This window comes from Meleagris gallopavo, chromosome 15 (assembly GCF_000146605.3).
Source record: "Meleagris gallopavo isolate NT-WF06-2002-E0010 breed Aviagen turkey brand Nicholas breeding stock chromosome 15, Turkey_5.1, whole genome shotgun sequence".
In the NCBI taxonomy this organism is placed as follows: Eukaryota; Metazoa; Chordata; class Aves; order Galliformes; family Phasianidae; genus Meleagris; species Meleagris gallopavo.
Window position 1 is genome coordinate 17,209,458 of NC_015025.2, and position 13,611 is coordinate 17,223,068.

Sequence of the window (13,611 nt, forward strand, 5' to 3'; positions counted from 1 at the left end):
CCTCTCCGGCGCAGCCCCTCGGGGCCGGCGGGTCGCTGCCTTTGGGGCCGGGCCCCTTCCTCGCCGCCCTTTTTGCCTCGCCCGATCCCCTGCGGTCCGCGGGCCTCGCCGCCCCTTTCTCCGACCTGCCGGGCCGCGATTCCTGGGCACAGGGCTTGGCAGCATCGTCTGACAGGTCGCTGGTGTGGTTAGTCCACCGCTCCGAGCCCTCCTGCTGGCTCCTGAAGACAGCGGTCAGGCCGCTCCGGGGCAGCTTTTTCTTAGTGTTCGTTCTCGTTTTGCTTTTCACCTTCTTGGCGGCCTCGCTCTGTTTGAAGGGGGACCTCAGGGAGTGGTCCATCATGAAGCTGAGCAGCGTCTCCTCATCCTGGAGCAGCTCCTCGGACAGGCCGGGCGTGCTGTCCTCGTGGTGCGCGTTGTTCAGGGACCACTCGCTCATGGCCATGTTCTCAGCCGTGATCTGCACCGACTGTGCCAGCCAGCTGTTGAAGAAGGTCCCATCAATGGGGAAGGAGGTCGACAAGCCTGGGAAAACAAAGGTGGAGAACTGGCTCAGGAACCAGAAGCAGCTCTTCCCTTTGAATAAGAACACACAGCGCTCAGCAAAACTCCCTGACACTGGATAAACTCAAAATGACTCAGTGTGCCACGCGAGGAACCAGGAGGGGGTTTGCTGCAGTGTTAATGGTGAATTTGACCCTAGGGTCACACCAAATACAGATCTGAGCAGAGCATCTTCCTACAGCACTGAAAAGCAGCCTGGACCCACAGTTCAGTGCAGGGGCAGCAGGACAAGGAGGGCTCAGCATCCCCTCTTGAGGAGCTGCTGCACAGTCCTGCCCAAGGATGCATCCTATCTGACCCCCACTGCTGCCCCACTGCCCGCAGCACTGCGCTAACCCAGTTCCCGGCACACTCCCGAACAGGCAGTGAACCCTAACACAGCATGGCTTGAGTGAGATAGGAGGAGGGCCTGGGAGCTCTCTCTGAGCACTTGGAAGCATGAGAATCAAAGAACAGCAGCAGAAATGACAGGCTGAAATGGAAAAAGCTGAAAAGCATCCTAATAATTCTGTCTGAGAGCAAGAGTGAGCATGATGGGCTGGGATGTGCCGAATCAGCAGACCAAGAAGCAATGCCAAAGGCACACAGGCGCAACCAGCTTCAATCCCTGCAACAGAAACCCATCGGTCTGACATCACAGCTTCCTTCAGGGCTGGGGGAAAGATGAGATCTGATTTTTGCTGTGAGTGCTCGCCTGTCGAAGTAGCAATGCAGAGATGGAGCGGTGGTGCTCTGACTCACAGCCTGGCCAACGCATCCCCTGAATGATGCATGACCCAGTGCTGCCTTTCTGCATGGGTAAGCATCCCAGGGGTTAACTGCTGCTATGAAGCTGCAGCGAGCCCAGCCTAGGAACTGTCACCCCAAGGAAGTCCCCCTGTAATCCTTCTACAGAACAATCCTGATGGTGCTGTAGGGCAGGGTAAGCAGCACAGGAATGATGAGCTCAGGGCACCCCAAGGTTCCTCCCCCATCACGGCAGCCCCAAGCAATTTGTAAAATCCAGCACACTGCAAGACCCTGGTGAAGCTCTGCAAGACCTCGTTCCTCTTCTCTGCTGCCTGGTTTTCCAGACTGACTGAATGGCAGTTTCTTTCCACAACCCTGTAGGCCCTCATTCAATATGACAGAGTTTGCCCCAGAAAACTCCCCCTGCTCTGCTGGTGGGGATGGAGGTTATGGAGCAGAGCAGGAGGTTGGAGAAGCATCTGCTGGAATGGCACTGACGGTGCTGGAGGTACATGCAAGCAAAATGGCAAAGAAGATGTACAGGATCTGCCCTGCTTTGAAGTGGGTAAGTCTGATTTTATCACCGAGTGCAATTGCAGCTATTCTTGCACACTGTGCAACCCCGAGGCTGTTTTACAGCCTGGACTCAGCAGGATGAGGTCTCTGCTGCAGCACTGTGGCTGTGGCATGCTGGGGCTGATCCCACATGGGATGGGCTGGGGGCTGCACCGCGCTCCTCAACGCTGCTCTCCAAAAGCAGGAGCCTCTGGAGAGCCGCCAGTCCACGAGAAGCTCTGTGCCCATAAAATCAGACTTACCCAGTTGTCCCAACACAGTTTCGTTGACTGATTTCCTTTTTTCTTTCTTCTCAGGGCTACTTTTTCTACCATCTCTTCCTTTCCTTCTCGGATCACTTTTCTTACCCTTTGTCTTCTTCCCAGTTTGTTCTGGCATTTTTTAGAGAAAAAGGAAAACTGTGTGAGACGAGGCACCAGGATGAGCCAGCTCCACAGGGCACACGCTGTAGGGACGAAGGCTGTGCTACTTCTTAGACAAAAGTAGGCTCACATCTCTATAGGTTAAGGAAACGTGAATCCTGTAGGCTACATAAAAGAAGTTTGGGCTGTGACTGTGAGCTTGGCATGGCCGCAGGAGCAGCGTCACTGAAGGCAGCAGACTCACTAGAAATTGGGCAGCCACCAAGGCACCCTCCTGGAATGGGATTTGGGGGCTGCAGGGAGAAGCAAGGGGGACATCCCCGAACTTTGCTCTGAAGCCTTCCAGGAGATGAGAAACATCTGCTCTGGAAGATTCACAGAGATCAGGAACAAGCCCAAATCTTACTATGAAACCCACCAGGAGATGAGAAATAACCCCAAACTCCATTCAGAAACCATCCAGAAGAGCAGGAACGCACCCAAACTGTTCTGAAGCCCTCCAGGAGATCAGGGACCCTCTGAACTTGCTGGTACATCATGGAAACCGCCTGTGCACACCCCAGGCTAGCTGTGGACACAGCTGCAGGAGGGACTGAGCTGCAAAGCATGTAGCATTGGCAGCATTTTATAGCAAACCTTGGTGTGATTTTACCTTTCAGCTGTGGTAACTGTTTACACTCATACCAGGCAGTGGTGGAAAAAACAAAGCTATAAAAACTGGTGTATTGAACACAACTAAATGGAGGAGGAAAGATGAGCAACATTGCCTATGGAAAGCCAGGAACGTAACTGCAAGCTATGCAGCCGTTCAGTTAAAAATCAATGTTTCCTAAATGGTTTTGAATTTCTACTGGATTTATTCCTCCTGGGTAAACAGGACAAATACATACCCTATAAAAGTACAACTTGTATTGCCAAGCACAATACTCCAAAGGTTTTTAGTTACTCTCTCAGGCCCAGATAATTCTGTGCTAAAACATCCATATTGATTTTTGAAGGGGGAAGGACACTGCTCTTACACCAGCATTTGGGCAGCTGATGGAGGTGAGCCATGCAGGTTGTCAGCCTGGTCAACAGCTCAGACCTGCACAAGCCAAGCAGCTCCCAAAGCAACGATGTTAAGAACTGGACACTGATCCTGATGCAAGTGCATCAATTTGCTGTGTTGGATGGGGGCAGCCCAGAAAGCAGCCCCTCTCCTTCCAGCTGGGCTGGAAACGCACGGGGCAAGCAGAAGAGGGCATCTGCACAGCACCTGCATGCACAGGGGATTTACAGTCCCAGGGTTGCCAGAACCCCTCACAAGCACAGGACTCACCACAAGAAAGAAAAGCAAAAGTAAAATGGGTATTTGCTGCATTCCTGCCAAATAACAAGAGGAACAGACACATTTTTCACTGTGCTTGCAAAATGAAAACATATCTTTGTTTGGACAGCACAATGGATCTAAAGAAAAATGTGAACATTACTTTTTGAAGAGGTACTTGTCAAAATAGCAACCATGTTTCAAAGCCAGACAGTGTTTTCTATCCGCTTCATGCAATAAAAATAAGGGAGAGAGAGATGGGTTCATCTTACATGGGCAGTTCTCACTGATTTTATTAAAAATCTCCTGCTGAAATCATCATTTATCAGTAAGAAAAATAAACCCCTCAAGAATGGCGCTTCATATGGGAGCCATTCCAAAACCAACCTGAGCTAAAACCATCTCTGGGATAAGACCCAAAGACTTTGGTTATAGCTACAATGAAAGCAGTTAAAAACCAGCTTTGTCCGGGCAAAACAATGCAGATTTTCTTCCTTCTCTGAGAAACTGCAGGCATGCAGAGCAATCCAGTCAACAGCAGCACAGAGGGATTGCTACAGGGACCATTCCCCATTGACTGCAACTCACTCAGCCACCAAACCACTTTCCAGTCATTAACGATGCAGAACACGGCAGCATGGCATCCATAGGTTTGGTGCTGTGAGCTGCTGAGGATCTTTAGCTCTAAGTCACCTGAAGCGAGGAAACCCAGCAAAACACGCTGGTGCTGAGAGCATTGTGCAGGATGAGGGTGGTAGAGGTGGGACGTGGGCACTGAGGATGGGAGCAGCGTGTAGGGTTGGAGGAAGGATGGCCTGAGAGGTGGGATGTGCTACCCCACAGTGGGGAGCTGTGCTGCCAGCAGAAAATAAAACACCAAAATGTTCTTTGATCCATGGAAAGAGCACCAGGGAAGCACGCAGCAGGGTGAACAGCAGCTTGGCTCAGCCAGTTCAGAGCATAAAGCTCACGGGTAAATGCAAAGTTTTTGGGGCTACGTGAGAATACCACTTGCATCAAAATGCAATTACAAAGCCTGCATACCTATCTGCTGTAAGAATCACCCCATAACTGCAGTCCTCCAGGCAGGCTAAACACTCACAGGTACTCCAGTTCCCCCCAGTGCACCCCTAATGCCACTGGGAGCTCTCACCCCACGCTCTGATGCTCCACTCCATTCACTGCTGTGCTAGAAGACAAATTCATACCGTGTCAAAAGCCTTCCTGGAAATGGATCCAGCTGAAGAACTGAGTTCAGCCACCTTCCCCAAACAGCCAACATGACAGCAGGCTGTGCTCCTGAAGCAGCCCTTCCAGTGAAACCTGCTAACCAGGGGATCAGCAACCTGCCCCTGCCATCAGCCCACATCCTCATTGCACACCCTGGGCTCTGTGCTGCCCAGCTTTGGCCACGCAGGGCAATCTGCAGAGGATCCAAGCCCCACATGCCTCAACACGCACACGTCTCGGCCTCCAAAACTTCAGTCAAAGGAAACTTTTGTAAAGGAAAGCTCAGCCCAGACAGTTCCTGAAGAAACCCCAAACATGTGATGGCTTCAAATGCAACTCCAAAGCCACAAACACAACAAGAGTCGGATGCGTTTGCCAAAGCTCCAGATGCTGCTTCTGGAAAAACTGTTCTGCAGCCACAGAGCCTGTCCTGTGCTGCCACTGAAAAAAAGGAGGAGGGATGCAGGGCTGTGGGTTTGGGCACTGTTTGTTTAAAAGGGGAAAAAAAAAAAGAAAGAAAAAAAAGACAGAAGGAAAGCAACTTTATTTCAGTTTCTTAATGAAGAGGTGCCAGAGGCTTTGCAGGAAGTACGTGTGTCATTCCCACTAACCAGAACGAGGAGCAGGAAGAACGACAGGTCGCAGAGCTGAAGGAGGTAAAAGCCATCCCATCCACACCTTAACTTCTGATACAACCAGAGGAAACCAAACAGACCCCAGAGCTGTTTCATAGAGCCAGGCAGTGCTGAGGAGCAGCTCCGTGCTCAAGACATGCTTTCAAAACAAGGAACAGAACCAAGTGTTCCTGCAGCAGCACCTTCACATGAACCCTGGGATTCTGTTTTAGCACCAGCACCTAACAGCATTCATCTGAGCGAGGAATGGGAGGGATGTGTGACAGCAAGGACTACTGGCACCTCAGTCACCCACGGTAAGGCATTATTGCATGCTTCAGAACAAACCTGTAAGCATTTGATGAATCAACACAGGAACTGCACTGGAAGCACCCAGCAGGGCAGGGGGGGCTCTGCCTTCCTCTGCTGGGGGATTGAGGTTCAGAGGAGGGCACTGAACACTGAACAGCTCCTGCAAGCAGTACTGACCTGGGTAAAGATCTTTCTCAATGAGTATCATCTGCAGGTGGAAGATCTGCTCCTGGAGTTTACAAATGGTGTGTTTCATTTTCTCCCGTCTCGTCACCATGTAACAGAGATTTCTAACCTACAGAAACACAAGAAACAGCATCTGGTTTAGCAGGGCTGGAAACGAATCCCCAAGCTGCATCACTGTTCTGTTGCCTGGGGACAGCTCTGTGCCCAGCTCTGTGCCCAGCGTCCATCCCCTCATCCCAGCCTCACCTGGGTTGTACACAAACACCCACGTTATTCTGTAACCTCTCCATCACAGGCTGAGCTCACAAGCAGGATTCACACTCCTGCACCCATGCTTTCTAACACAGCTCTTGGGCAGGAAAACAGGGCCAGGGCACTGCCCTGAGCAGTCAGGATTAACCTGCAGTGCGTTGTTCAACCAGTGCTGCTGCTGAACATCACTGCATAAAGAGAGCAATACTCACCAAAACGGAATAGAGCCAAGAGATCCCCAGGTTCCTTACCAGAAATCACGCAGCAACAGTGTGGATGCACAAACTGTTGTAATCCCCCATCAATTGCCCACAGGCCTAATGATACAGTTAACATTTCTAAAGGATTTCTTAAGTCTCAGAGGATGCTGAGGGAGCAGCACTGTAATGCAGTTGGGATCCGGGGCATCTCCTCCTATCATGGGCCCCCTCACACTGGGACTTGCACCAGAAGTTGTGGGGCTATTGGAGAACTATTTCCACTTTTATCCATGAATTCTTCTTCTGCATTCAGCACGGAGGTGGGCAAGGAGGGCAGAGCCAGGCCCAGCAGTGTGGGGCAGCAGCATAGCTGTGCTGCCTGCGTGAGCCATGCAGAACTGCCCACTGCCCTGCAGCAGGTGCTGATCATGTACAAATACAGCAGAACACCCAGCTGACATCAGACTGCCAGTAGCCATGTGCAGGTGTGGCTGTCCTGACCCACAGCTGGCCAGCACCTTCCCCTCCACACGCTGACTTATGTTTGCCCCACAAGTACCTGCAGCCTCACTTTGTTTTGTATTACAGCTCATGACATTTTACCAACCAAGAGGGAAGCTCTAAGCGCGAACAACCAAGCACAAGAAAGAAGCTTTTCCCTATCAAAGCGCACTTAATGCTTCCTTCTCCAGCCCCAACCCCCCCAGGACAACTCCTACCAGCACATCCATCGGGGGCAGGATGCATCCCCCAGTGCTTGCAGCTCTCATGCAAACCAGTGGCATCACAGTTGCTCCTCACGGGCGTGCAGCTGCAGACAGCTCCAGTGCCAACCCAGTGCCACAGCTCAGTGCCACTGTGCGCAGCATAACTGGGGGCAGCCTGGCTCTGTTACCAGGGCTGCAGCCATGCAGTGCTTCCCCAGGACACGGTTGGTTTCAGTGGGGTTAGCTGAGCTGTGAACCCACACGTGGATACAGCAAGCAGCCTGGGGCCTCACTGCTGCCTGGGGACAGTTCGGGAGCAGTCAGGTGTACAGGAAAGAAAAGTTTTCTTTTTTCTTTTCTTCCCCCCCCCCTCCCATCTCCTGGCTGTAAATATACAGCACATAGCTTGCTTTTTCATATTTTACTACATTCTCTTTTTTTGTTCTGGATGGAAGAAAACATCAAACTGAAATTTCTTTATGAGGAAAACAACTGCCTCTGGCAAGCAGTATATCAAAGTGTTTGGCAATATCTCCTCTCTGCAATTTTATACTCCTGGAAGAAAGCATCACTTGCACTCTGCTTAGAGACTGCTGGTATTTACACACACTTAGACAGTAAAACACCACCCGCACTGCTTCCCCCAGCCAAGTGAGATGCTGGGAAGAAAGCCTGGGAACCATACAGCTTTTTGTACAGATAATTTAAACAACCAGCTCTTGGTAAAGGCTTTAAAGCAAAAAGAGCCAAGAAGAAAAGGAGGAAAAGTGGGGACGACCATATCAGGATACCCAGGAAATGGGACTGGCACATTTGCAGACCTCAACCCTTGGTTCACTTCTAAATACTGCCTGGAGAGCTGCTGGGGGCTGCCATCAACTCTTTGAAAGGGATGATAACTGCAGGACAAAGGGAGATGGTTTTAAGTTGAGGGAGGGGAGATTTAGGTTGGATGTCAGGGAGAAATTATTTACAGAAAGAGTGGTGAGATGCTGGAGCAGCTGCCCACAGAGGTTGTGGATGTCCCATCCCTGGAGGTGTTGAAGGTCAGATTGGATGGGGCCCTGGGCAGCCTGGGCTGGTATTAAATGGGGAGGTTGGCAGCCCTACATGTGACAGGGGGTTGGAGCTTCATGATCCTTGAGGTCCTTTCCAACCCTGGCCATCCTGTGTGATTCTGTGATCACCCCAAATCCACCCTGGCCAGGTGAGAGCCTCTGGGACAGCTCAGCACAGCGCTCTGTACAGGGATACACAACAACATCCCTCCAGCAACAACAGCCCTGACGGAGCACATGGGTTTGCCATTAGAGGGAAAGCCACACTCACCCTCTCCAGGTCTTGCCTGAGGTGTGTGAAAAGCTTCAAGCGCCGGTAGAGAACATCCTGCTCCTGCTGAGCCAAGTTGTCCACTTCATCCGTTTTTGGTGTCAGCAGCGGTTTGTTGGAGTTTGCTTTCCTCTTCAGCTTCCAGTACTGATAGACAAAATCCACCAGCGACTCACTTAAATCGAGGTTCTCTGCCACCTCGGAAGGCTTCACGAGTTCATAGAAGTCCTCCTCCAGCTGCTGGAGCTTTTGCTTCCGCAGCGTCACCTTCTCCAGGTCCAGCTGGGCTTGGTCAGGCTCCGTCCGTGTCTCCTCGGGTAGTTTGGTGGCACCGGTGCTGTGCTCCAGGCAGAAGGACTTGAACTTCACTTCATCATTGTCTGCTAAAATAGTCCGCATGTCGAGGTTGTGGTCAAAGGCGCAGGTGACGTGGAACGCGGTGACGCAGGCGGGCATGGAGCACTGTGGGGAGAAGGACAGGGCTGGTGGTGAGGGCACAACGGGACCACAAGACGCAGCTTCACTAAAGGAGTGATGCCCCCAGGGTGACAGCACCCACCCCCAAGCCACGGATGCTCCGTAGCACATACTGCTCAGGCTACATTGCCCGAGTCCTACACACCAGCGAGGTAAGGCACCAAAATCCCCAGCAGAAGGAAGCCAGGGCTCACCAGGCACCTCCTCACCTAACCTGCTTGTGTTCTCTGTGACAAGCCCTGATGCCTTTCACCTACCATAAATGTGAGACTCTGACTGTTCTTCCAGCAACACATGGTCAGTGGGATGCCCAGAGATTGAAAGCTGATTTATCCTGAGAAATTTCCATCTTTATTTCATCCTGTTCCATACCCTACTCCATTCCTATGCCATTATTAGTGACAGCCTACAGGTGTTAAGGTTTGGGAGTGAATGGAGTACGTAAGCAGCAGCCAATGCTCCAGATTACGATGCCTTATTTTTCTGGAAGTTATACAGACTTTAATGAGCTCCATTAAAAAAAAAAATTAGGAAAGAAAAAATGAAATTCACCATATACAGAGCATATTTGCTCTGTATATTCGTGAAATAAGGTTTGAGAATTGGTTCAGTGACTAGACTTACCAGATGTGCACCAGATGAAAGTTTTAACCATTTCCCTAGCTTACCTTACGCTTCTGTTACTTGAATCTCACAGACAGCAAAACAGATGAACTCCAAACCTGGTTTCCTACAGACAAAAAGCAACCCACCACCAGCACATCACCAATATCCACATCAGCACATTCTCCCCCTCTGTTCATTAACTGTTTTTTAATGGCTCAGAATGTCAGGTAATTGCTTCAACCATAACCCATAAGAAATCAGTCTCCTCCAGCTGCTAATGACCAGTTAAACTGCAATAATGAGGCATTTTAAGTGAACTATTACTGTAGGCACAGCATTTCAGCATTATGCAGGGACTGCTCTGGCAGGGCAGCGGGGTGCAGCACCAGCCTGGCCACGAACCTCCCTGCACATGGAACACAAACCACCAGGATGCTGTAGCGTTCCACCAGGATTCTGCTGTGCTGCACTTTTATTTTCAAAAATGAACAGAAAATAAATGCTACTAGTATCTGAGGGCCAGAAGTTGCATTGCCAAGCATTAGTATGCCCCAGGGGTGGATGCTGGGCAGTGATATGCAGTCTCCCAGCAGTGATATGCTGCTGGTGGAGCAGGTGGCGGCACGTGGCTGCCACCAGGGCTGGGACTTGGCATCCACCATACTTGCCATGTCCATCCATATTCACATCTCCAGGTGCTGACATGGAATACAAGCAGCTCAACTCACTCTATTCAAATATATCCTCTTATTCCTAATTTCAGCCTGGAACTGCTCGTGAAGGTGGCTGCCAGCTTTTGGAGGAGTTAATATATCATGTGCTGGCTTTTAAAGCGCACACGCTTGCTCCTGCAGTCACAGAGAGAGATTTACTACAAGGAGGAGACGCAATGTCATTTGATGGAGTCCCTCTTCTTCACTTTAATGGCACATTAAGGTTGGAAGCCTTTGCCAGCTGTAAGTTCCCTTGATTGAGTTTTCTTGTCTGGTAGCCAAGATGGTAATCTTACCGCACAGAGATATATAGCCACGGACATACTCTGTTGTGTCTATTTTGGTGTAACAGCTGGGGGTGCTTCAAATTAAATCATCGGGAAGATCCTTTTGTGTTGCAATGCACATAAATACCTACAGAGACAGGGACACAGCAGCCTGTGCTGGGGACAACCCACAGCAGCGTGATGGCATTGTCAGCACATCCAGGGCTCACTGGGACAGCACCAGCGGCAGGGGTGATCACACCTCAGGAATAAAGCAAAGTGAATGACGTACACCCTGGATTCCTCTTCCAGCAGATGGCAAGTAGCAGTTGTCAGAAACTGTGCCCAAAATGCAAACAAAACAATGAGGCTGCTTCAATGACAGGGCAACAAAGGAACATATCAAGACAGCGTTCTCAGTGACCTTGTCTGAGCCAGAAGTAGGCACACATCGATCCATCCCAGCCCTGGTGAGCAGAGTGGTGCCGGGATGGACTCATCTGTGTGGGTGCTGCCACGTGGAACAGCCTGGGCGTACAGAGTGGACACTCCCTGACCCGCTCTGCATCCAATCCTGCTCCTTGTCCCACAGTTCCTTTAGCTCCAGGATTTCAGAGCATCTGCTGCACCAAGTAGAAGCAAATCCATTCCCAAACAAAATTCTGAGATGGTGAAGGCTGCTCCAGAGATCGATGTGGGTTGTTAATTAGTCCTCAAACAAATCTTGGTGCTAAGAAGTAGAGGGATGACTTTATCTGCTCATGAAATTCAAATACTGCTAACCATGAAACCCAGCAGATGTTTAACAGCTTACAGTGGTGCTATGCTGCAGTTCTGGGGCAGAAGTGGAAGGAAGTGGCTACTCCAACAGAACTGCAAGGGAAATTTAGGAAGGAAAAACCAATTACCAGTGCTGAACCCCAGCCAAGCCATCAGATACGACACTTCTGCATCCTCACAAAGAAATACCATGTGATTTTTAGTGACCACAGATGGGTTGGTTCCTGGTGGCACTTTTCAGACAGAATATGCAATTTCAGCTCCACTGTGTCCTTGGAGGATGACAGGGCCCCACTTCGTGCTGGGGTTCAGGATGTTGGTGAGCACCCACACCGCTCTTCCACCGCTCACAATTCTCAAGTTTTTGGATGATGTCAACAGAAGACGATGTCCTTTGCAGAAGACTGCCACCAGCTAACAGAGACGCATCTCTTCGGGTTGTCCTGAAGGTAAGTTCTTCTAGAACAGACAGTTGCTGTTTCCAGCAAGGAGGGCATCGGGTTTCTCTGTCCACAAGTGTGCCAGGACGTGGGCTGCACACATCCTGGTTCCTGGCACTTTCTCTTGTAGTTCAGCAATGCAAACAAGAAAATTCCTGCTGGATACTGAGTGCTTCTTGGCACATCCTGATGTCTGACCACAAGAACCACCACATAAAGTCATGACTTCCCCTTAAGAGGGGATGGGAAAAGTGTGTTCTCAGGGCTGTATTATTATGTCCAGCACAAGGGAGCACCGGATCAACTACAGCAGATTTACAGCTTTCTACCAGAAAAACAAGAGAAGTAACGATGTGCAAGCAGCAACATCAGAGGCACAGGGAGCTGAAGAGGGCAGAAGGCATGCTTCCCTTTTGGTGGTCAAATCTGGATGGGAAGAAATACCTCAACACACAGAGATGCCTCACATTGGTCTCTGACAACAGCGGAGGTTTCTGAAGCTGCAGTTCTGCCTGTGGGCACCCACGTGCCTGTTGGGGATGACAAGCTCCTGCTCTCCAGCTCCCTTTCAGGGATATTGCCTCTTGTCCTGGCTCAGCCTGGTTCCTGTCACTCAGATAAACCTGCCCTGAAAGCAGCAAGGACCTTCTGCAGCCTGCGGGCACCTGGAGCATCAGCTCCTGCTGCCAGGATTGAAAGCTGAGTGCTTTAACAGCAAACAACCTTCTCCTTTCAGAGCCGTGTCATAAACCTAAAACGCTGACAAAGGTAGTTAGATTACACCTGTATAAACAGGCACTAATCAAAAATATGCTCCATAAACATCAGCTCTCAAAACACAGCTCTCTACCTCTGATGCGTATGGAACATGTTTGTTTATCTACGAGTGAGCTTGCTGATTTACTCCACAAATCCTCAAACAAAGGCACTGCTTGCTTCTTTTTCCTCCTTTTCCTTGAAACAAAATCACCCTGAAAGCATTCAGGTAGCATCAGTAGACACTCCAGTGACAGCCTCATGAAGTCACATCGGACAGTAAAGCTCCTGTTCCATTTCAAGTGGCATTTAATGCAAATCCATGCAATCCCAGGGACTGCACTGCTAACACGTAATGCTGGTGCTGAGAGGATGAAGCCCCAGAGGAGCTGAATTTTCTTTGATGCTGCCAAGCCTGTTTGCCTCCTCTCCCTGCCCTTCCGTTCTTTGAAAGCAGTTGCTGCTATGACACAGTATCTCCATCTGGCAGGGTGAATAAGCAGATCCACCCAGAACCATCAAAAAAAAAAAAAAAGAAAGAAGTGAGTCAACACTAGAGATTTAAAGAAGTATTGTGAGGTTTCATTTCAAGCTAAGGGGATTGCTTTTAAATAGCTCCCTTTAGAGTATTAAACCTGAGGCAGTCACACCAACGCAGCGGAGCCCGCAGCCCTGTTCCATCACCCTCCTGCCACCAGCCAGCTGCTCTGCTCTCCAGTACTCACTGCCACACGCGTCCACCCCCGCGGTGCAGCTCCCAGTGCTGTACAGGAGCTGATTAGCTGGGATTGGGATGCATCCAAATCTTTCTCCCTATTTTTCAAAGCTTAATGGCTATTCCATGTCCCTACTGCATGCCAAGACTGCTTCCACGTCTGGTCTGCCAAGGAAAGCACGAGCACCGGCACCGTACAGCTGCAGATCCCAGCCCATCCCCAGGGACCGTCAGGGTGAAGTTTGATGCAAGTGACCCAGCAAAGCTCCTGCACTGAGAGCGCAGCTCTGAAGCTCTGTCCCACTTTTGTAAGAGGAGAGTCCTGAGCTTCTGCTTTTAGCTGAACGCCTCACCACCTCGTCAGCGTGCTGCTGCTGTGGGAAGAGCAGGAAATCGGATGTCTGCGGTGCTCAGCTTAGGTGCAGCAAAACAGGAGAACATCTGGGAATGTAATACGCAGTAAATACTCAATTTTGCAAGCCAGCAGGCTT

General features: G+C 50.4%; 1 protein-coding gene across 1 annotated transcript; it reads right to left on the reverse strand.

Annotated features, from left to right (window-relative positions):
- Position 1: 1 nt before the first annotated feature.
- LOC104913339 (E3 ubiquitin-protein ligase Jade-2-like) lies at positions 2 to 9,325 on the reverse strand (the record flags this gene model as incomplete). Its single annotated transcript, XM_031555683.1, has 4 exons — positions 8,368 to 9,325; positions 5,871 to 5,988; positions 2,112 to 2,240; positions 2 to 525 (listed from the first exon to the last, which is right to left on the reverse strand). Coding segments are annotated over exons 1-4 (1,359 nt in total), but the record flags the coding sequence as incomplete, so codon positions are not given.
- Between the last annotated feature and the right edge of the window lie 4,286 nt (positions 9,326 to 13,611).